We start from the raw sequence: 25,870 nt of genomic DNA, 5'->3' as shown, positions 1-25,870 counted from the left end.
GGGACTGACAGCACACTGACCTTGAGTTCTCTTCACAGTGGGTAAACCTCACAAGTGCAACTACTGTGGACGAAGCTACAAGCAGCGCAGTTCACTGGAGGAGCACAAGGAACGCTGCCACAACTATCTCCAGAATGTCAGCATGGAGGCTGCTGGGCAGGTCATGAGTCACCATGGTGGGTAGAAATTGGATTCATCATTTTTATTTCCCCCTACTGCTTTTGTAGTTCAATATGAAGATAAAATCTTATGCTGTTTAAAACTATTTTAGATCACTTTAACTTAAATGAGTTGAGCTTTGGGGTACATTGCAAATAATCTATATTGAAATTTTGCAATATTCCCAAATTATTTCTGATAACATTTGACTTAGCATAATAATGGCAACCAACCTTTAATATACCAAAGGCAGGTGCTGTTTACTCTTCTTTTTCATTTAGCTAACCAGATAGTTAGAGCTGGTTCCACTTTAGTTTGTAGGTTGCCTAAAAGAATGCATTGATTATTTGAATATTTTCATATCTGTTAGTTAAGTGATCAGTCATATAATTTGAAATTTCTCCAATCGGCCCTTTAATTTTTCTGAGAAATTGCTGATTTTGGTTTCTACAATGTGCAAAACAATCTAGACCAAAATTAGATACCATCTCTCTCCATAAAAACATTCTCCAAGCAAAACATCCTCATCTCTAACTACACTGTGGCAGGTAGGAAGGATTCTCTGTTCCTGAAAAGTTAATTTTAATAATCAGCCTTATACAGGAAAATGATGAATTTCAATTCTTAAGATTTGTAGTGTCTGTCTTGTCTTACTAATTAGATTTGTATAGTGATAAGTTTTATTTATACAAAGACAAAAATCTCAACTTATTAGTACATGTATATATTTTATTTATTTTTTTAAATTATTTTTTATTTTATTATTCTTTTTTTTTGAGATGGACTCTTACTTTGCCACCCAGGCTGGAGGGCAGTGGCGCGATCTCAGCTCATTGTAACCTCTGCCTCCCGAGTTCAAGCGATTCCCCTGTCTCAGCCTGCTGAGTAGCTGGGATTACAGGCATGCGCCACCAGGCCTGGCTAATTTTTCTATTTTTAGTAGAGATGGGGTTTCGCCATGTTGGCCAGGCTGGTCTCAAACGCCTGACCTCAGGTGAGCTACCCGCCTTGACTTTCCAAAGTGCTGGGATTACAGGTGTAAACCACTGCACCTGGCTACTTGTATATCTTTTATTTTAAAAAGGTTTGCCCAGTATTAGATGGTATAGTTGGGGATTGCACAGTCACTTTTAAAATATAAATATCTATGTATTGGCTTAGACATAGCCAGGTCAAGGATTATTTCTGGGGTTTTCTGTTTGTTTTATAGAGTATACACTGTGGAACTGTGTTTGTTGGATAGCTAGTGATTATGTGTTGTTGAATTGGGAATTTTTTTAATTTAAAATTTTTCTTGTTATCCTGAACAACTGAAGTGTTTCCTTCTAGTTTCTATAATCTAAAGAATCTAATTCTATTGATTGTTGTGATCAAGTCCATTTATTTTTATATTATCATCATTAACATTTTTTACAAACCTATCTGTGTATCAAGTCTTGGTAAATTTGATATTTCAAGCTTGCATTACCTGGGCTGATGACGATAGCATAGGATCTAGAACATAGAGATTACAAAATGGTGTGTGTCGGAGTCTGCCAAACCTGCTCTGGCTACATGGTGTCTGGGTGTGTCACTCACAGGCTGGGTTTGAGGATTAAATGTGATGGGATATGTAATAAATGCCCAACAAATGGTTTACTTTACCGCTAACATTTGAGAACATTAAATAACTCAGTAACAGTAAATGTGCTATTTCCTATAAATTTGTTATTTACCAGCAATAACTTAAGCATTAGAGGTTTCATTTGCTGACCAAACACATTGTTACTATTTAAATTGCTGGATTTAAGGGTAAGTTGAGGCAGGAAGCTGATGGAAGCTTAGGGGAATACCAAATCTTCCCCAAAACACCTTACAGCGTTGCTACTAGTTTTTCTATATGATGTTCTCCCATTACAGTTCTGACATTTGATGGGGTTATGCATTTCCAACTTTATTTATTATTTTTGCATTCCTAGTTATTTATGGAATTCTGTATTGCATACATACTCCTAAAAGACTATATGGTAATAGGGAGGTAAAATGTAAATAAATTATTATAATCAACATTTAATTATCTGTTGACAGATTGAACTTTTAGAGAATCAAATGCTAACGAAAAATTTAAACAAGTGCATTTTGGGAGAAGCAAAGACATGTCTTCTAAACAACTAGTTTAGTTTAACAGTCCTAACCCCTGTTCCCCAGATTGCTTAGCCCTCCACAGGCATAGGCCCTTTACAGGTGATGCGAAGGCTGGAACCAAGTGGAGGAAAGTGGGAAAGAGGCAGGGGCACTGGGTAGGTAGAGCAGAGGGTAAAACCAAAGAGGAGAAGGGGTTGAGGGTGGCCATTTATAGATACCATTTATAGAACCAAATATTCTTAAATATTGGATATCGTTTTAACCACATAATTTTATATTCATGCCATTTCATACCGTACTTTTTCTGGGTTTGTTGTAACAATAATTTGATATTATCCTTAATATTCTCTTCCTTTTATTAACATGCTTAATGGGAAACTGGCCATATGAGGTAGGAGTTGATAAATACTGTAAGAGAAAAACATGGTTCTGTAAAATGCTGCTAGAGTTCATCATTAACATATGTCTCATATAAATAGCTTGGCATATGTCTCTTTTTAAACAGAACCACGATGAAACTTATATTTATCCCCTTCTCTTGCTGTATCTTATTTATTTGTTTTCCTTTTTTGTGGTAGATATGAGAGTTGCCATCATTTTGGTTGCCATTAGCTCCATGAAATGATTTAACTATTACTCGTTTTTAAAAAATATCTGACATAGTTATATTTCCTAGTCTGTCTTTTCCAAAACATGTTTTTCCCTATGCTGTTCTTCTAGTATGGAATTTTTTAAAGAAAAAGAGGCATTTTTCACTTTACTCAGAAAACATTTATCAAGAGCTTACTATGTGCCAAGTTATATGGAACATTCTGGGGTATAAAAATAAATGGACACAGTTTTTTAATACACTTACTTTATAGTCTGGTAGGAAATACATACTTTAAGAAAATAAAATACAATGGAGCAAAAGCTCTAATAAAGATGCTTACACAGTTCTGTGGGAACATAGATGTAGAATTAACCTAACTCTGGAACAAAGTCAAGAGAGGCTTCTTACATGCAGGAGTGTTCAATCCAAACATGAGAGATGAGTAAAAATTGCATAAATCAGGCAGGATACAGAGAATGTATATTCAGGGAGAAGAAGAGGCTTGGAAATATAAAAGATAATTAACAGCTTCCCTGATGTTGAGTGTAACTGCAGTTTAAGGAGTGGTAGGAAATAAAGCTTCTGAATTAGTAGGTTATGATGCAAAGACGGAGTCTTCTCTGCTAATCTAGTGTTTGAATTTCATTGTGTAACTGATGGGGGGCCACTAGGGTAACCAAATTTGTTATTGAGGTAATCAAATCAAGAAAAATGTCTCCAATGAGGATACATGATAAATGCCTACCTCGGGCAGGGGGTAGGCTGTGAGGAGAGACTGGAAATGAGAATGCCAAGAAAAAGATGAAAAGGCAACAGCAAGAGAAGAGAACAAGGTGAAATATTGAAGACATATTTAGGAGGTAGAATAAAATGTTCTTAGAAAAGTTGATTGAGTTTGAGGAAAAAGGAGGAATATCATGACTCACAGTTTTGGAAATAATGATAACAATTGAGTTTTATGAAAGATAATTTATATAATTAAAGTATTTAATTGGGTTTGATGAGCTTATTTATTTAATTGGAATTTAGGGCAAATTATCTTATTTAATTAGGTTTTATGGCAGATTATCTTGTTCAATATTATCTTTATGTTGCTTTTTCAAGTCTATTCAGCTTGAAGAAAAAACTTTAAAATCAAACTATGTTATTACCTGTTTTACCCCAACCTAAAGATGAGAATGAAAGTGCAAAGCAGAAGGATAGCCAGCTTAAAATCTATATATATTATTAGGTTTATGCTTTGAATTGTTGGGGAAAGGGAGATTCTTTTTCACTAAGTATAGAGGCATTATTGGGCACCCCCAAACTTTGGAGTAAGCTTTTTTGACTTATTTCCATTGGGTGACATCATTCAGTGAACATCCATTGAATATTATATCTCTCTTGTATCATAAAAGGTATTAGAGACACAAATACAACAGAATGCAACCCCTGAGGTTATTTGCCAGCTATTGGAAGATAGACCAGTAAAACAACAATTATAGTACTATGTGATAAGCATTATGGAGACAGAGAGGACATACCTAAATCAGCAGGACATCCAAGAGGAATTTCCCACGAAATTTATGTTTGAGCTTAGTTTTGAAAAGCAAAAATGTGAACTAATAAATGGAGAAGGGTGTTTCCTGAAGAAAGAACAACATGTGTGAACAGCTACCAATGTAGCATCTAAAACACTTGGGGTACCTCCATGTGTGTTTGTAAAGAGATGTGGTAGGGAGGAGGAGAGGCAGAAGTCTGGATGAAAGGAAGAAATCTAGGATTTTCCACAGGTGACCAGCATGGCTGATGGGGTAAATAGTAGTGTCATTCACTGATATGGTAATTAGGAAAATAGAAGAAAGAAAGGTAAATGGAGATTTTACTTCTTTTACTATATTCTCTTATGTCCCTATGAAATAGCCAAGTAAAACTGTCTAGGAAGAAGTTAAATATATAGATCTCAAACTCTTGAGAGGGGTCTGAGTAGTAAACAAAGATGCAGGATTCCATCATAATTTATGTAGTGGCCCAACATAGTAGTTTTTAATAAGGCAGTACGGATAAGTACAGAGTGAGACATCAAGAAGGCCAAGAACACACTAGCAGGAAAAAAATTTCATGAAGATGAGTAAGAGCAGAGTAGGGACATGGAAAGAGTGATTTCACAGAAGCCAAAGCAAGTGTCAGCACTGCCAAATCCTGTCAAGAAAATAACTAAGATAACTGTAAAGTGTTTTTTTAGATCGGGTAACATGGAGAAAATTTGCAACAATATAGAAGACATCTGTTGTTTTTGCCTGCCTGACATCCCTTCCTCCTTCTCTTGATAACAAGAGTGCCCATTTACCTTTAGAGAACTTTCCTGTTGCATGTAGCTGTGGTGGGACCCTCAGTCCAGGTACTCTGCCCTCTCCTGCCCGGGGCTAGACATGTGACCTCAGACGCTCTTCCTGGAATTTGAATTTGGGTGAACTGTTTGGTTTTTCAAAAGGATACTGGGAATACACTTATGGTTCTGCCTTTATGGTTATCAGTGTGATGAAACAGTGATCTAATGGAATTATGTTTTTATCTTGGTTATAACCTCAAATATAAGGTCAAAGAGGATGTTTGGTTATGAAGTTTGTTCAAACGGGGGAAGTTACCTTATTGGTATATTTTTAGCCCAGATTAATGTCTGTGTGATTAATGCATTATTGAGATATCTACGGAATTTGTTTTATATTTCTAGCAACATATACACAGAAATATTTTGATGAGTTGCACCCAGATCCATGAAGCAAAAAAAATCAGATTGGTTACATAATTAAGGAAAAATGTATCAGATCTTTACCCAATGGTAGACCTTACAAATATGTCTGACTGGTTTATAAAAAGTCAATGCCCAAAATACCTCTACAAAGAATAGTATAGCATAATGGTTGAGCCAGGCTCTGGAGCCAGACTCCTAGTAGTAATAACATTCTGTACTAACCAGATGTAAACCCTGAGGAAATTACTTAACATCTCTGTGTCTTTGTGTTCTCATCTGTACAGTGAAGATGGCATTACACCTATTTCATGGAGTTTCTGGATGAATTAAATTATTAAATGCAAAGCCTTAAAACAGCACATAGCATATAGTATACGTCAGTTATTATTATTGCCGATGTGGTAGAAACAAGATCAATTTTTGACATGAAAAGGGCTATTGTAAAGTAGAAATTAGATCAGAACTCTGTCAAAGTCATCATTTTCAGTTCACATGAGCTTCATTGAACTGGGGACAAATCATCTGAATTGAGGTGGATGTGGTGTGGGACAGTTCCCACACCCGGGTTTCATTTTGAGTGTTAAATGCGTTCAAATATGAAAATTCAGGGTGAAACTTAGCACAAAACTGCCAGGTTTTGGACTACTCATTTCAGAACAAATTAGCATATTCAATTTCGGGGGCAAACCCGTTAACCAGTTTTGCTAGTTTTTTAGCAAAATTTACAGCAACATTTTTTTTTTTCTTTCCAAATTCTTTCATTTTGGATCTTGGTCTCTGACATATTTTCATCTTTGGTCCATACTTGGACTGCTTTTTAGTTTTATAGTTACTTCTAATAATGTAGTAAGTGTTTGAAAATCTACCATCCAAACAAAAAGTTAAGATTTTGACCATAATTTGTATCTCATTACCTGGTTCTCCACCACACCACCACCACTGTGCCATCCTTCTGACTCCCCTTATGTGAATTGTATGGTCATCCTTGAATGTTTTTGAAATTCTTTGCTTTTTTGTTGACTCTTTGGCTTTTGTGTAACTTTTTTAGTTGTTACTAAAAGAGAATATAATGTTTTATACATAATATCTTGGGACATACTTTTTCAATGTGATAACATCATTAATTATATATTGTAGACAATGATGTGTTTCCTTGTTCCTCAGTGTCACCTTGGAAATTTTTTTCCAAATTAATATCCAGTGATTGCACAATCCCTTGCTCTTCATAGCCAGAGGACTTCTTATTAAATGTAGATTACAATTCAATTTTTCTGACCCATCTATAGGTTAATCAAAACTTGGATGGAATGTTGATTTCTTTAAACATGTCCAAATCATGAAAACATTTTTTCACACTATGTTTCATTTTTTCAAAATTAGCAACCTATTGGTTATTAAATACGTCAACTGAATTGTGCACTCAGTTTTCCTAACTTTCATCTCTTGCTTTCTCACTTATTTTTGTGTCTGCCAAGAGGATCCCCTTATAAGTGAGAAGACATTTTTTGTACACAGTGGGACTATCTTATACAAATGACAAGATCAGAGTAAATAATTTTTACAGTGCATACTGAACAAGTAAAATTATTCTAAGAAATGAAAGCTTTAGGTTTCCAAACAGTACTGGCACAAATGCAACTGGAGAAAGCAACAATAATCAACAAGTAATAAGTTATGTTCTTTCCTGAGAACACTGTTTTTAATCAACTGATTTGCCGTGTCTGAGTTGTTACCCTATCTTTAATTAAACATCCTTGGGTGGTATTTCTACTCAAAAAACAACTGTTGTAAGTTCTTTGCACTATGAATATCAGTGTCTAAGGGCTAACATATTAGCCTGTAGCAACTTAGACAAATGGGATGAATAGGGAACAGCATTGGAGTGTGTATGTCAAATGAATTAGGGCAGTAGTTTAGTGAGCCAATGTGCCAATTTGGAAATGGATTCTTCTTCCTGCTGAAGAACTCTTTTAAAAATAAATTACAATCATAAAGCTGCCACAGTTTACTGTGCATAGACTTGTTTAGAATTGGCTCTCCTTCATGAGGGCTGCTTGGTACAGGTATTTAAGCTACTGCCAATACGGCTAACAGCCCATCAAATAGAAAATATGCTCCAGGAAAATACATGGGTTAAGAAAAACAGTTAAATATCATGCTGTTATTTTGTATGTCTGTTTAAGCTTTTCTCTAAAACAAGTTGACGTGTTTTTAAATTGTTTTTAAAAAATAAACTCTAAAAGCCTTGAAAATAGTGCAGTCTTAAAAGTAGTATTGATTTTAGTCAATGCTAAAAACACTTTCAGGGGAATAAGATGAGAAACCACATGAACAAGTTTGCCACCAATAGTGGCAACAGTGTATGTCATGGATTTAAGAGAGACTCAAATAAAAATAAATCCTCTGGTGTATATGTGTGTGTGCAAATTTAAAGAGTATACTTTCACACTACAGGGTATTCTTTCTACTTGCTTCTATTCAAGCATACTAGCTTTTATAACACATATTGAGATGGCAAATCCAGCTTTGTATCATCCAAAATGTTGAAGAAATTATCAGATTGCGTTTTTCTATGGTTTTGTATAGTACCTCCTATGGAAGATTGTAAGGAACAAGAGCCTATTATGGACAACAACATTTCTCTGGTGCCTTTTGAGAGACCTGCTGTCATAGAGAAGCTCACGGGGAATATGGGAAAACGTAAAAGCTCCACTCCACAAAAGTTTGTGGGTAAGCATTACAAATGCTTTTGTTTCTTTGCAAGGCGATTTTAATAGGAAAAGGCAAATTCCCATATATTAGAAATATATATGATGTGTTTCAGTTCATGAAATCAATACCCATCTCTTTTCTCCATTATTCTTTTCTACTCTCTGCCACTCTATGTGCACCACACTTACACCAACACACACAAACACACAAAGAGAAATAAAGACTGATAGTGGTCACCACTCAAAATATGATGATACAGTGAAATCACATGTAAAATAGAAAATATTAATTTGTTTTAAAAATAATCATACAGAAGAGAAATGGTCCAGCCTATTGGCCAGTTTTGTAATCTGTTTTAAAATTTTCATTAGTGCCAGGCTTTTATCTGTTTTTTTTTTTTTTAACCTGTCAACATTTATGCGTAGTGTTCCATTATTGGAAAGCTAAGCATGTGGGAATTATTTATATCCGACTGCTCAAGGTCATCACCAAGGTCTGATTGCAGAAATTAAAAAAAAAATTCAACCTCAGGCATAAATGGGTTAATTATTTTAGTATTTTATCTGGAACGAAGAGAATTTTTCTTTTTTTTTTTTTTTCCCCAAAATTCTGCATTGGAAAAATAATGCAGCAACCTACATTCGAGATGTTTCATATTTGGATCTTTATTTTATATTTTGATCTTTGTTTTTTCATCCAGCCTATGATTTTGAACTGAAAAGATTAAATATCATATATTTAGACTTTCCCTTTTCATTTCCAAACCCTTAGATATTCTTTGATACGCCCAATGTTGGCATCATTCTGAATGCATGCTGTAAGTCATAGTGTGTCTCTGAGGATACAAAAAGCATGGACTTTTTAAAAGAAATATGAATAATAGAGATTCAATAAAAAGAATTGTTAAAGAATTGTTATTCATTGTATGTATAGTATATCTATTCTTGCAGGCTTAATGTAGGATAAAAATATTCAAACAGATTCTCACATTCTAGTGTCAGCATTGTGGGACATCCTGATTAAATGATGATTGAGAGAAAAATCTTTGCTTTGGTTATTTCAGAAAAGAGAGAATAACACAATTCCATTACTTCAATAAACATTTAAAGAAGGTTTCCTTTTAATCTGAAATTGAGGAACTAACACATCACCAAAATAGTACTCTAAGACTAGCTGGAGGGATTTATTGAGAACTCATTGAACGATGGCCGAAGGGTGACTGTAAGGGCCATAGTTTATACTATGTCAGTTGAAGCCCCTGAGTTATACACAAAGGACTGCCTCAGGCTTTAGGTAACTTTTCTTTCTGTTCTTGTGGGTGACTATGAAGAAAAAAGAAATAAACAGCCAGTTTACTTATTTTTAATACTGATTTTTTTGATGGATATCATTAAATGTTTAAATCTAACTAGACTCTAGTGTAGTTGGAAAAATATAAAATATATTATCATTCTTTCTGTCTTCTGAATTTATATAGTCTACTCTTTGTAACATTTTTGTCGTATTTCCTGACTTAGAGATGTTACTCTCAATTTTATTTCACTGCATTCCTTAGAAAAGGGGACAGATTTTTAGAAAATTACATTATGATTCTAAAATATTTATATTATATTTCTTATTAAGAATTTGAGAGTATATTTTTCTTTATTTGGATTCTATCCTAGTAATATATAACAAACAGTAGCCACAGTTATTACTTCTATTATTGTTCTTGAAACAAAAAATTTCATCATTCCACACTTACTATAAATTGCCTTCTCCATGTGCCTCAGTTAAATACTATTCTTTGACCTTATCAAATTCTCCAGGCTAATGATCCCTGAACTTCCTGTGTATCAACTTGTCTCTCGCTCTCTTTTCTTATTCAGCTTAGATTCCATGGTTCATCACATCTACATCTCTCTTGCCAATATTCTTGCCTTTCTTGCCTTGTTGGCTGATCTGTCATCCCCTTCTCCTGGTGAAACCCCACTCTCTTGTAAAGCTGACTGAGCATCAGCCTGCACATCTGGTACTTTTGGAGAAAATTCCACAGGCTGATGAGTTGGCATCAATATAGATAAATGAATAACTGATCCCAAATATCAGCTGGCCCATCCATCCTATGGAGCAGCACTCCTTTAACCCATCCCTGAACAATCATCTCTCCTACTCTCCACCATGACAGTGCCAACCTTCTCTACTGTCTGCAACATGCTGTCTCACTCCTTGGTGATCTTATATCTATATTCACAGGGGATAAAATCACTGGAAATGATTTCAACATAATATTTTCAATTCTATAGGATTGTATGCATCCATGTAAATACTTTTATCCTTTTTCCTTATTTCAATGAAAGAACTATCCCTCTTTCTAATTAAAGTTCATTCCTCCTCTTGTCACAGGAATTCTCCTATCCTGTCCCCCCAGATACCTCACACTATTATTTTTCCTCTTTCTCACTTACATTTTAACCTCTCCCCTCTATTGGCCATTTCCTATCAGCATTTAATGCAATAAATTCTCATAATTTAAAAAAATCTTCCTTTAAGCCCCGTCTCCTTCCAGGTACACCTATAGACTCCTTTACTTCAAAGATGAAATTGTTGAAAGAATCTCTATGCTTGCTGTATATGATTTTTTTCCTACTCATTTCCAAGTCCATGTAACCTGTTTTTATTTCCCACACTCCATTGAAATTATTCTCATTGAGGTCACAACTAGCTTCTGTAGTGCCAAATCCAGTAGACTCTTTTAAGACAGTGTCTTACACAGCTCCTAGAGAGTGTCTGCCACTATTGAATAGTCAATTCCTTTGGAAACACACTCTTTTCTTGTTTTTTATAACACTGTTCTCTCTCTCTGACTGTGCTCAGTATTCCTTATAGACTTATCCTTAACAGCTGTGCAAGTTGGGCAAAGTCCAAATGGAGGCCCCCATTCATATGCCTAAATATTTTTACATTATTAATCTAACTGTAAAATTTATTTTCTACCCTTCCAACTTGACTAAGTTCAAATAAATATGCAATTCTCAGATTTCTTGTAGCTCTACACTACACCTTGGCAGAACGAGAAGAACCACCCACTGGCTTACAGCGAGGCTGCTCTCTTAGACCCACTGCTATTTCTCTCCATTACCAAAGGGGGTCTCACACACACACATGTATGGACACCCCAGTTTGTACATCCAGGTTCTTTCTACATTGTACATAAAGATCAGTGCCTTGGCCATCAGGCCTAGGTGTGTACTTACCAGTAGCACAGTTGGTATGAAGTATTATGGACCTTATGAAGAGGAATGTGTAGACCCTAGAAGCAGGCTCAGAACCATTTGGTCAAGGAATTCTGGGGTCTGAGTGAGCTTCAGATCAGCACATTCCCTTGGCCCTACAAGCTCTTCGTTTCCTGAGAAGGGCCCAGGGCTCCCTAAACGGGGGGCCCAGTGCAAACCCCACTTTCCCTGATCTATGAGTAGGCAGAAAAATCTTTGTGTTATTCCAGGTTCTATTTTTGATCCATCCCCTTCACACTCTACCTGGGTGATATCAGTTATTTCCTTGGCTTCAGAGGTTGCTTTCTGTCAACCAATGACTCATTTCTACATCTCCAGCCCAGGTCTCTCTTCTGAATTTGAGACTAAATCTTACTGGACATGACTATTACTCATAGTCTTCCCCAAACTGAATTCATCATCTTTTCTATCTCATTGTCATCCACTAAATTTCCTAGGCCAGAAACCTGGGCCAGAAACCTACAGCAACAATTTCCTAAACTCCTTTGCTAAATTAATACCTTAAGGGCACTTCCCTGTTTATCCTCTTCAATCTGTATTCCTTTAGGGAAATATTCAATTTTTTAGCATATTTAGCCTTATCTAACTTGTCTTTCTCACTTGTTTCCACTCTCAGCCTTATTGAAGTATAAGTAATTCCTCATTTATAAGCCATGCCCTCTTGCCTCTGATCCTTTCTACCAGCTGCTCCACCTCATGTTTCTTCACTTGGCTAATGTTTACAATCACATTCTTGTCCTTGATTCCATTTCCTTCAAGAAGTCTTTCTTTAGTCCTCTAGTATGTGCTAAATATTCCTCTTATTTGACCCCATCACACATATCACACTAGGTCATAAATGATCCTTAAATTGCTATTGTTCCTTCCAAACTGTAAACTCTTTGAGAATATAGATCAGGTTCGTCTAGCTTAATTTTGAAATGTTTGACATTGCATATATCTTAAATTGAATGCCATGAAATAATTTCTCCTCATTTTATCTTTCCATTTTTATTACTCTAATCATTACACAGATCTCACTTAGGGGCCATTTCTTCAAATCTGAAATAATACTATCTACTTTAATGTGTTTTTCTAGAATGCAAACCTGTAGATCAACATTTTTCCATCAAAATGCTTACAAGTTAAGCATCCATCCACAACAACATATTAACCATTTATAGGAAACCCACATATGTTTTTAAGAAGCATTTATCTGTAAGATTTACCTATAAAAGTAACTGGTAAATAGAGACCACATTGTCTTATGGACAGAATTTTTAAAAGACGAAATATTCTGTTCAAAACCAGCAATATATGGCTAAAAATCAAAATTGCTTTTCCTGTTGCAAGCATCCAAAACACTTTTATAGTTATCAGTCAGACATTATGTTGATGTAAAATACTGGAATAAAATTATATTTGTTAAGGTGTATATTTAAGGAAAAACTACAAACATACTTCAATCAAGAAAAGGTATGGGAAGATAGCAGTGGGTGTACATACCAGCACCATCACATACACATGTCTAAATAAGAAAGGATGATATAAAAATGAATATCAATTTCAAGAAGCAAAACAATAAAACAAGATTTTCCAAGTTTACAAGCAAATACTTTTTGAAGTAACTCCTAATTTTATTTTTAAATAACCCTAAATTTCATTCATTTTTATTAGGTGGTACAACTTTTAAAAGTATTTTAATAATGACTTTTAAAAAATCTCCAGAATGACATATATGGGTTATATATATATTTTCTAAAATAGTGGCTGAATCAAACAACTTAACCCTACACAACAGTGAGGTGCCATCTGTTATAACCAGATCACTCTCACTTTTATGATCTTTATAGCTTCGTCGCTAATGTTCAAAATATGCAAAATCAATCATAGTCTCTGACTTATTTTTACTGGGTATTTATTCTTCCTCCTATTCTCCTTGAACTCTGTTCAAGCGAGAATTTTAAAAGAAAATGAAAATATAATAGACTCAGTCATCTCTTTCAGACTAAATGCATTCTCATGACGGCATCAGAACAAATGCAAAGGGCTTATGAAATTTGTATTGCTTTTATATTTTTTTCATGTCAAGAATATTTGTGGCCGGATCCAGTGGCTCATGCTTGTAATCATAACACTTTGGGAGGCCAAGGTGGGCAGATCACTTGAGGCCAGGAGTTCTAGACAAGCCTGGCTAACATGGCAAAACCCTATCTCTACTAAAAATACAAACATTAGCCAGGTATGGGGGTGCATGTCTGTAATTCCAGCTACTCGGGTGGCTGAGGCATGAGAATCCCTTGAACTGGGGAGGCGGAGGTTGCAGTGAGCAGAGATCACAGCACTGCACTTTGGCCTGGGCAACAGAGTGAGACTCTATCTCAAAAAATAAAAATAAATTAAAAATAAATAAATAAATAAATAAATAAATAAATACATAAATAAATAGATGTGTGAGCATCAGCAGAATTGCTCAAATACTTGACTTATAGAATAATATATACCAAATTATGAAAAATGGAGGCAATCAGTCCACTTCGTACCCTTTCATATTTTTAATCTGATACTAATTTTTTTTTTTTTTTTTTTTTTTTACTTCTTTCACCTCCCATTCCCTTCCAGGGGAAAAGCTCATGCGATTCAGCTACCCAGATATTCACTTTGATATGAACTTAACATATGAGAAGGAGGCTGAGCTGATGCAGTCTCATATGATGGACCAAGCCATCAACAATGCAATCACCTACCTTGGAGCTGAGGCCCTTCACCCTCTGATGCAGCACCCGCCAAGCACAATCGCTGAAGTGGCCCCAGTTATAAGCTCAGCTTATTCTCAGGTCTATCATCCAAATAGGATAGAAAGACCCATTAGCAGGGAAACTGCTGATAGTCATGAAAACAACATGGATGGCCCCATCTCTCTCATCAGACCAAAGAGTCGACCCCAGGAAAGAGAGGCCTCTCCCAGCAATAGCTGCCTGGATTCTACTGACTCAGAAAGCAGCCATGATGACCACCAGTCCTACCAAGGAAACCCTGCCTTAAATCCCAAGAGGAAACAAAGCCCAGCTTACATGAAGGAGGATGTCAAAGCTTTGGATACTACCAAGGCTCCTAAGGGCTCTCTGAAGGACATCTACAAGGTCTTCAATGGAGAAGGAGAACAGATTAGGGCCTTCAAGTGTGAGCACTGCCGAGTCCTTTTCCTAGACCATGTCATGTACACCATTCACATGGGTTGCCATGGCTACCGGGACCCACTGGAATGCAACATCTGTGGCTACAGAAGCCAGGACCGTTATGAGTTTTCATCACACATTGTTCGAGGGGAGCACACATTCCACTAGGCCTTTTCATTCCAAAGGGGACCCCTATGAAGTAAAGAACTGCACATGAAGAAATACTGCACTTACAATCCCACCTTCCCTCAGATGTTGACATACCTTTTATTTTTTTTTTAATATTATTACTGTCGATAATTCTTATTTTATGGACGCAGTGTCATTTGCTCTGCCTAATTACGATAAGGAAGAAACAGAAGAGAGAAGGGATGGAAATATTGTTTCTTTATCACTGGCTTGTTTATTTTGTGGGAATTTAAAAGCAGTCCATTTCTACTAAGGCAGATCATGCTTTGAAAAAATCACTTGATTCATAAAGATTTGTCACCTAAGAGATTCTGATTTGCCACTGATATTCAGGATTATGATGGAAGACAGGAAAGTTTAGAGTTTTCTGGGTAGGACTTTGGTGGTTTAAAATGATATAAGTAACTTTATTCTTGAAAGAAGAATGTGTTTCAAACTGTAAACCAATTTTTTGTTCTTCAGACATCATGGAACACAAAACACATTGTTATTTTCAGTGATAACTCCTAGGATGAGCTGAGTTGTTGTTGTGGGTTCTATGTTTACTTCCCCTATGGAATTTATAATTCAATATGTTTTACACTGTATCATATAGCAAAACTTTTCAACTACAGGTAGTTAAGGGCCACCTACAATACATCTGAGGTCCTGTGATCTTATTTTTCTAAACGTAAGCACTGTTTTTCCATAGTTTTGATGACTGGCATTTTATAGACACCCTGGCAGCCTTACTTTTAACACCTTTAATGAATAGTATTTTTATGTAGTTTTCAGAATAACATATGGTCTAAGAGTGGATAAAAGGCAGTCAGTAATTTCTGGGAGGGACTTCTACTTTCATAAATTTGTTTGAGAGGTTTTCTTTTAAAGTTGTAATGTGATGGCAGCATAGTATGTGTATTTGTTTCTAAAAGTATGCTTATGATTGTCACTTTATCAGCATTTGATCAGTGTTAACCAGTCAGCAGAAAAATATAATTATGCTAACAGTAGGGGGAGAAAACCCACTTAGAAATCCATTTTCTGGTATTTCTCTTTTCACTAGTTTTTTTCAAGATGTGACCTCCCAGTGTTCTGTCCATAGTTCATTCATCTTTTACTCTTCGAGTAGAAGGTCTTAAAAGTCTTGCTGTTGGCTATTTCTTTCAAAATCTCCTCAGAGCAATTGCTAATTTGACGTAAATCTGGTAACTTGAACCCTGCAAGGTTATAGAACTAGGGCTATTTATTTTAGTATTTCTTCAGTAGTATTTACTACTCGTGCTGCAAAGAAAAGGGAATGGGACTTCTTTGTAACCTGTACATTGGACAACAGATAAAAGATACAAAAAAATAAGAAAGTTTACTTTTACCCTTCTCGGAGTCTAGAATGTGACAGAACCCCCAAAGGAAGGTCCTGCACATTTTTCTGTTTCCAAAACATTTAACTCTGTAAGCCCTTGTTAGAAATGAATCTCAGTCCCTTAGTATGGAATTCCCCTTACATGGCATAGGTTGCCATATTTAATGTGCAGATTTTAATTTCGTTTATGTGGGTGCTCTGTTTTTTCTTTGCAGTCCAACCACATTAGAGGGGAGGAACCGAGTGATATTGATTCAAGTCATTTTAGGGGGACATACTTGGAAGGCAGAACTTGCTGCTTCTGTTTAGGGAGGACAGGCCTGACTGTGACTGGATTATCTGATAACCATTTGTGAATACTGAAATTCTGTTAAGCAGTAACTGATAACTGCTCTAAAAGATCATTAAATAGGATGCTGAAATTATGTGTCTTCATACAGTGTGGTATGAGAATTACCAAGTCAAGAGAATTGTGGACATAAGCAAGTTTGGCCCCAATACTGCTCTTAACTCATTTTCCAGCTTATCATTTGCTATTTAAATGGTAAGCACCAGCTAAGCACTTCTAAGCACTAACAAAGCTAGAACTAGGCAAAAATTGTTAGAACTCAGCCCTCTTCTACCAGTCCGTATCGTAATTATTTTTGGGAAAATGTCCAAACTGCCCCTTTAAATCTAAGGAAATGCACCAAAACAGAGATATATAGAATGTCAACCATTACATTTTTTTCTGCATGCCTTGGTACATTGTGAACATACAACCTATTCAAAGTTAAAGCATGTTTTTGAGACTCTCTCACCCTCCCACCGCCAACCATTCCTGAATAATAATTGGAATGGCTTTTTTTTTTTCCTTTTGGATGAGGTAAATAATTTTAAGGTTCATAATTTTGTCTTTTACTGCAATTTAAGGAAACATTTGGATGTCAGTCAATATGTTTATAATTTTGACTGCATGCAAATTTCTGCTGGCATTGTCTATGAGTTTTCTTCCTGCTTATTTTTTTTTCAGTATATGAACAATCATGTATCTACCTGCCCCGGGAGGGAACTGAATTTAGGTGGACCCTAAACAGTTGTGTAGTTTCCTTATGAAGACAGTGCTAGGCACTTTGCTTTTCTGATTTCATCTTTTTGGGAATCTGTTTTATTGAAGGTAGTTAGTAGCTGAGAGTGCATTTGCTACAAGCATGTACATGTATTTTCCTAGCTTCGTGAGGAACAGAAAGAGGTGGATATGGCTCAGGGTGTGGCAGGCATAAATGAGGACAAGGTCAATTCAAATTTGTGGGTCAGAAAGAATTTTTGTGAACATAGTGTTTTTGGAGAAACTCTGGATGGTTATATTTGCATGCCTTTACAAAAGGAAATACGCAAGGTTGTAGCATCTAAAAATAAATATAAGAGTCAGACACCAAATAAATCAAGTTTTATGTAACAGTTGTATGCCCAATTTATTTAGGTGAGATTTCACATTACAGAACGTATTTGAGGAGCATGAAAATGGGTTATCTGCTGTATTTCCCAGTTTGGCAAAAGTTCAGAATTTTATCACATTGCTTTGCCCTAATTTTGCCCAGAATTTTATCTTAGCCTCTCTCTAATAGTGATGAATCATGCTTAAAAAGCCATTCTAATTGGACCTTTTTAAGACAGGGAAAGGGACCAGTAGGCAGATTGGAAGACATTTCAAGTCATTGAAATATTCCATTGAGATTTCCTAAAGGGACAAAATTGGGAAAATAAGAAACTATGACTTAGATTTGGCTACATAGTAGAAAGTATCTCCCCTACATACATATGTATGAATCATAGGTTATATGTGTGTGTGTATTACACACACATTCTTTTAAAGAGAATTCATGGGAAAAAAAAAAGCAGTTGGAGTGATCAGACTTATTGCAAAAACATACAGAGAATTTAAATGACAGTTAATACTAAGAAAGTAGGTGGGTTTACTTTATCAGGTTGTAATAGGAATCACTAAAGAAATTACTAGTGTGTCTTTAGGACCAGTGGCAACTCTTAAATAAAACTTTGGGTCCTTATGATCTACTTACAGAACAAAGTGAAACAAGCAATGATTAAACTGACTTGATGTAAATTCAGAGATATTTAATGTAAAGTATTTTGGAGTAGGAAGAAAATACAGAAAATAAATATTATCAACAGTTACCTATTAGCAAATAGAGAAAGACAAGAATAGTTTAGTGAGCCTGGTATTTTGTTTTTTATAGTTTTTATCTCGGTTGTACAACTCACAAAACCCTGCAGTCTTTGGTATTTTATAAATGTTTAACAAAATTTACATCAAATTAAGGCATTTAGATGAAAATTATGTTCTCACTATCTTCCAAATTTTATTTCATCCTATCTCCAAAATGATTTCTTAGGGTAGAAAAAGAGCAGAAGGGTCTGTAAAAATACAAACAAAAAACTGTGTGCCCCTAGTTTCAGGCAGAACTTAAACTGTCAGAGGTACTAGCTACATGATTTGTTTTTGAACTTTGGATTGTTCACGTCCAAAAATGGATAAATTACATTTGTGTTGATCATCAATTATATTTTATATATTATTTTAATAAATACTATCTGAATGAAGACTATTCTAAACCAGAAAATTCCCCAAATCCAAAAGAAAAAAAAAATGTGGGAGGGGGTGAAATTGAAGTTTGTATATATGAAAGTTATCTTGGAAATATTTTTAATTCTCCAGTTTCTGCAAAATAATTAAAATATACAGTAACTGGCCTCCTAAATCCTGAATTTAATGTATTGAATACTTATTTTCTTTATATTGGTGCCTTTTTAAAATGCATTGAGAGTGTTGGTTAGCTGTCACAGCTCTACAATACTTTTAATATGCGTTTTTAAAAATCACTTAAAATTGAGCACTGTATAATTCATCTCTGTGTTTTTAGGGCAAATCTTTTAGAGCAATTTCTAATAGAGAAATTTTCAGCTCAGCTGTTAAAAGGAAAAGGAAATTTTGAAACTAGACTTTAATACCTTTTTAGTTTCATAGTATTTCTGAATATGATTACAAGATTATGCAGGTAAAATATAGAGTGCAACTTTACCTGTGAATTGAATTATAATTTGTTTTTTATTTTGTTTTTAAGGAAGAATAAGTCCTGTATCAAACAAGAATTTATTAGATAATTTTTTGGTCAATAGAATACAGTGTTGATTTGGATTTTCATCTCCAGACTAGTATTGTTCTAGTCTTGGAATCTGTATTTTCTAATCTGTTAGAAAATAGAGATTGAAAATTGATGGAATAATGTGAAAAAGCAGGTAATTAATTCTCCTTGAACAAAGCAAAACTGAACAGTCATATCACATTGCTATTCTCCAAAGCATAATTTCAAATGGTTTCATACCATGGTTGTGTATTACTTGCAAAGGGCGTGTTAGGATATGACAGCTTTTAAAAAAAATGAGCTGCTGGTTATACAAAACAAATGGCATATGACCAAGAAGCTGTGATATGCTAGTGTTTCTTTTTATCATAGTGTATTACTAGGCCAAATAATGACACCTTGAATATTTTTACATTTATTGCAGAAACCTTAAACTTTGGAATTTCCATAAAGTTTTTATGTAGTATTCTATTTCTAGCTTTTTAGTTTTATCTTGCTGTACTGGAAGTTTGAGGATATTTTTCACACGCACTCTTAGGAATAAGTTCATAATTCTGTTTATGGGGCTTTCCTCCCATAATACTGCATTTGTATATTTTCTGTATAAATGTGTTGTGTATTAACCTTTATCCCATACAGAGAGTGGTACAAGAATGACTAGTTTTCTAAGATGTCCTTTTTATTGTGAATACAATATAAAATCTAGAGGCCCTCTGCTAAGCCACATAAAGTACAGCATAACTTCGTATAGGTACAAATAAGCAAGTTTGCAGTGAATTGGGCCTTCAAATTACCTCAAATGACACACAGTAAGAAAAGCTTCTTGAGCAGGTGGAGGTCACTGAATCCCCTACTATGCACTTACCAAGATTTTACTTACTTTAATTTACTGGAAATGGATTTTTTTAAAAAATGAGTACACTGTAACAAGGGAAGGGATCTGGGTTTTGTTGTTACTGTTTTATTCTTGCTTTTTAACGTAGCTCAAATTCTGAAACTGTGATTTAAAAATTTTTGACAGTGAAGCATTCTGATTTTACACATAACTCCCTTCCCTTTCTGTGTAACAAAGGTCTCTCTGTTATCTCTTAAATTTTGTTACATCTCCCCCAGCCTCTTTCTTTGTCCATCTCCCTTCTGTCATTGTCTATGGATGTCTTTACCTCTCTGTTCTCCTGAAAGTTTGAAGATTAGGTCAACTCTTATTTCTAGTTCATTGGTAATTTAATCTTAATTTTTTTGTTCGTGATTTTTGTTGGTTGTATAATCTGCTGACGTATTTTTATACTCAAGTGTAGTTTTCTATTAAAAAGAAAAGTGGTTGGATTAAAAATAGTAAGCTATATAACCCTCATGTTACTTTCACTTTCAAATATTGGGTACCTAAAACATTACTTCAGAGATTATGTAATCCTATTATAGTGTGTTTGCTTTCCTTTATTGTTGGATTTTACATTCTGATTTGGGTTTCCTTCAAAAAATGTATATCATGAAAGACTAGACAGTTATTTGCAAGTGTTTAGAAAGGTGTTAAAAATGTAAAGCAAAGAGTCTTAACTTTCTCCTAATTGGGAGAAAAATGCTTTAACATTACTATAATAATATTCCAGGTTTGGAGGGGGTCTCCAGGCCCCATATTTGCTGTTAATACTTGGACCTTTTAGACCATGTGTTATTTGCAATCCCAGAATGATTGCTTCTGCTATTAGTTAAAAAGATCCTATTCTTTTCTTTCTGTACAAGTGCAATACTCCCCTTGAAGTCTTAAAAACTATGGTGATTTTTTTTTTTTTCTTTTCTGATCTATTCTTCCTTTAGCTAATGGCAAAAAGAAACTCATAAAAGTCATAGTATGTTAAGGGACACAACAAACAAAAAGAAAAACACTCCACAATCAAAAGATTACAGAATGTGGAAACCACTAGTCTGATCTCATGGTATCTTTATTTAGGCTAAATTTCCATGGAAATTAGTAATCTTTTGCTTGAAAAATGTGTCCTAAAGTTGAACTTTTTACAGATTGAACCTTCTTAGACCCTCGCCCAATGCTCTAAATTAAGAACCTAATACTTAATATTTTTATTTCACTTCTCTCCTTTTAGAAATAAACTTTTAAACAAAAGCAAAGCACTTAGCTGAATTTTAAACACTTACATATCACCTATTGGAGAAAAATTTTTTAAAAATATTTGGAGCAGTCCTGTTTTCATACAAATTTAAGTAAGAAGTATTTTTCTTATACGTATTTATATGTAGTGTGCTAATTTTCTTTTTTTATACCTGTGTCCCTGTAGTAAAACTGCTGTAATATAAATACATGTTTTTTTAAAAGATAACATTTCTTTGGCATTTCTTTTAAAGGCAGTTACTGCATTTCTGCATTTGTACAGTATGTGTCTTGGCCGTTTTAGATATTTTTTCTTTAACAATACCAAAGGTAATTAGACTATTTTAAAGACTAATTGCTTGACAGTTTCTAGGATATTTTGTGTTTTAGAAACAAAAAAAAAAAAAAAAAATAGGTCAAACCAGTAAACCTCATTTTTTTTCAAACTAATAATTTGGGGAAATAAAAACTATTGTTTAAAAAAGAAATATATATATATATATATAAATATATATGTAAAGTTAAAATTCCAGACCTTGTATGTCAGGTTTGCTAAGTGTAATGTAGTTTTTTTAAGGCTCAAATACCATACCTCAGAAAATGAGGTTTACTATGGAAATACTGAAACAGTCTTTGCAGCTGTGTGACAAGTCACTCTACTACATACTGATTTGGAGACCTCCGCTAAACAGTTTTATCACTGCAGACTAAAATGTGGGACTTGTATTTTCTTTGTTTTTAATGCACACACATACATGTTCTGTGCATGTATGTGGTTACTGTGTATATGTGTATGAGTGTTGTGTATGCATGTGTGAGTGTGTGTCTGTATGTGTGTACAACTAAAGAAGCTGCAGAAACTTTGTAATACTTTGTGAAAAGGATTATATTATAAAGGTTTGTACTGTCTGAGTGCACAGCTACTGGAATAAATTTAGGGAATCTCAGGAACAAGCATATAATTTGTCCAAGATTTATTTCTTCTCAGAAGTGTAAGTGCAGTTTTTAATTCTGTATATTATTTAATATTTTACCAATAAAATAAACTTCTGACATAAAAAGTTTGCTATAAAAACTTTCTGGTGAAAATTCTGTATGCAAACATGTCTTCCAAATACAGAAGACTAAACTGTTGACTATACCAGGCTTAAATTACCATTCCCATTGTGTATTTGTCACACTTCCGGTTCCAGAGGTTTGGATACATGTGATATCCACAATCTACATCTCAATCATTAGTCATCTCCATCACTGCTATGTAGTCCACCAGAGCAGAGAACAAAGTATTACATGATTTGTTAAGAATGACATCTCTGCTCTTTAGACAGCTTTCATACGTGTCTTATTTCACTTATAAAACAAATAGAGGAGTGTACATCAGAGCCTATCCCCTTTGTACAGAAGAAAATAGACCTGAGGAAAGAAAATTGTGACTTACTCCAAAGCACATAATAGTGCACTGAAATTACACAAGAGGTCTGAGTGCTCTGATATGGTCAATAACACTACTAGAATAACACTACTGCTATAGAAACCAGCATTTCTTAGAAGTCAGACAAAGATAAAATTAAGAATTCATAGCAATTATTCAGTCACACTAGCAAAAACTGTTTGCCAGTTCTGTTTCCTGAAGTACATTAACTACGTGAGTCACACATATCTCTTTGTTTCTTAGATTTTACAAATGTAATTTATCTTTTGCCATGAGAAGTTTGTTCTGTTATAAACATCTTCATAACCAGAAATGCAAAAGGGCATATATGACTGCAGATTCATTTTATTGAGTGTTAGCTATCCACTATCCTTCAGGCCAATTTGAACTCCACCATCACAGTTGAGATAGCTGTTAGAGTTTTTCCTCATTGATACACATTTATAGACTTTCATGGATACTTATCACATTCCCCAATAATTTCACTTCCACGTGTCACACAGAATTAAAAATACCACAAATTCAAATAAAAATTTCCTGCCTTGACTGTATCATAATTCAAAATACTAAGCTAATTTGGGCAGGGGAAGATGTAAAGAAGTGAAATGGCAAAGCAAAAAGAAGAAAAACTTACCAAATCATCCTCCAGTATTAAGTTTATAAAGGATTCCTTCAAGATCAGCAAGGAATATAAAATTCCCCTGGTGTATTATATCAACAGGAGCCAAATGAAAAGGATTTCTTAAAAAATGTGCCATATGCTCTTGACTTTTCAATTGCAATATGGTCAGAGAAATTATAAATAATTTAAATCTTGATATGATTGTAAGACTTTTTATCAGCATGCCCAAGCCAGAAGACTGTTCTTGGGGTGTGAACCACATGGTGAAAGGATTTCATCTAGCATTTTAGCAACCCTCCCTCCTGCTATTAGGGGGTTTCAAATGGACCCGTTAAACGTCCAGGAAAATCCCCTTTTTTGTTAATACCCTTACTGAAATGTCCCAGTGTGTTTATTTAACTTCTCACTAGAAGTTCCAATGAAGGTAACAATTGGTGAATTTGAATTTTCCTACTTTTCTCCTATTTGGCACTATACCCAAGGGAGAGATTTCAATAAAATAGCCTAACTGGCAAATGGGAGAAATCAACAAAGAAGACAAAGTTATATGGACTTCCAATATCCCATATAAAAATGGGTAAAACCTGGGAAAATAAAGATGTGTTCAGTCTGAGAAATATTAATGTGTTAGCCTTTTTCTTCTTGCTCTTATTGCTGCTTTATAATCCTAAACTGTCTTCAATCAGACCGAGTGCTTCTAACTTGAAATTTGTCAGGCAAAGGACAAATCCCTCAAAGCAGTACAAACGGATACTGCCCATATTGGTGTTGAGTTGTTTGTTCTAGAAATCCTTAGAAGAGCTGCATGAACCTGATCATCAAACCAAATGGAATGTCTGTGAAGAAGCAAGAGGCAGAACCAAAGGTAAAAGGGAAGTAACCTAAGAGTATTTGTGTTGGATTTCATTGGGCCTTTGGTAAGTCTGTGATGAAAGAGGGAGGAGTCACTGTGTTGTCATTTCACCTCACCAGATGGAGCTGGGATCAGTATTCCACTGGGAATACTTAGTGGAAACCCTTTGATCAGGAAGTAGGAGAATTTAGCTAAGAGGGAATGGCAACAGAGTTCATATTGTATCAATACCCTAGGCCCACTTATTGGTTCTGGTTTTGTGGACATAAAAGCTTAAAAGACTTTGATCAATATCTATCTGTTCTCCTTGACCCTGTCACAATTCTAATTACTCTAAATAAAACACAATATTTTTCAATGTGAGAAATTTAAAACAACTACAATATGTGAGTTTTAACCATACCCCTTTTTACAAGTACTTTGCAAATGAGCACAATTGTTCCTGACTTTATCTAATTCACTCTCAAAATGCTTATGGAAAGTGTAGGGTATCTGATACTTTATCTTCATTTTGTTGGCAAGGAAACAGATTCAGGTTGATTGTGATTTTGTTCACAAGCACCCCAATCAGTGAAAATGCTAAAACTAGACTCTAATTCCACATATACTTAGTTTAGTGTTTTAATTTCTAAACCAGTTTATCCACCATTTGATTGATAATTCCACATATACTTAGTTTAGTGTTTTAATTTCTAAACCAGTTTATCCACCATTTGATTGATAAACCTAATTAATAAGAGAATCAGCAGGCATACTTTAGTGTTTTGTTTTTCTAATTTTTAAATAGAATTATCCCAAATGAACTCACTGGCACTGTCATGAGGACTGAGAAATACAGTTAGTAGCAAGGCAAAAATCATTTGAAATTAAAATATTGTTGCAGACATTTTTTAAATGAATAAATTATCCTAGCTTGGTCTTCTAAAGACCCCTTTGTGACCCAATTTAAATAAATGTGGGCTTTTGATTACTTACTAAATTTCCTTCAGAGTTGATGGAATTCTTTGCCGTTTTCTAAATCACTGTATCTCATCCCCATACTCATTTTCCTTAGTTCTTTCATTGCACAATGTACTTTCCAATATTTATACTTTGTTTTTTGCCTTCTCTTCATTTGAAAACCTTCACCTGACTTATCATTAAATCTATGAATTTATCAGTACTGGAAGTTTATCAGTACTGTCAGTGATATCCCAGTGTTTTCAGTGATATCATTGCCATTATGTCTTCCAAATTCAGTGAGCAGCCTGGAGATGGTGCTTATTCTTCTTGGGTGCTAAAACCTATCTACTAAGTTATCTCTCTACTGTTAATTCTGTGACACAGAGCAATATCAAGATTCACCCTCAACCCCAACTCTGTTCATTGTGAAATGAGTGATATATTTATGGTAAAATCCAACCTTATGTTGTCTATCCTTAGGAATGA

The 25,870-nt window shown here is 34.7% G+C and overlaps 1 protein-coding gene across 13 annotated transcripts in view; it reads left to right on the top strand.

The window, feature by feature from the left end:
- The window catches only part of IKZF2 (IKAROS family zinc finger 2), a 156,827-nt gene extending 134,217 nt beyond the window's left edge, over window positions 1–22,610 (top strand). For all 13 annotated transcript variants that reach the window (XM_030916600.1, XM_030916604.1, XM_030916599.1 and 10 more), the window contains 3 exons: window positions 39–176; window positions 8,196–8,339; window positions 14,198–22,610. In XM_030916600.1, the coding sequence (XP_030772460.1) occupies window positions 39–176; window positions 8,196–8,339; window positions 14,198–14,922 (1,007 nt within the window). In that variant the 3' untranslated portion in view covers window positions 14,923–22,610. The remainder of the gene's footprint in view (window positions 1–38; window positions 177–8,195; window positions 8,340–14,197) is intronic.
- The last annotated feature ends 3,260 nt before the right edge of the window (window positions 22,611–25,870 follow it).

The sequence above is a fragment of the Rhinopithecus roxellana genome, chromosome 14 (assembly GCF_007565055.1).
Source record: "Rhinopithecus roxellana isolate Shanxi Qingling chromosome 14, ASM756505v1, whole genome shotgun sequence".
In the NCBI taxonomy this organism is placed as follows: Eukaryota; Metazoa; Chordata; class Mammalia; order Primates; family Cercopithecidae; genus Rhinopithecus; species Rhinopithecus roxellana.
This window is presented reverse-complemented; position numbering and strand designations above follow the sequence as displayed.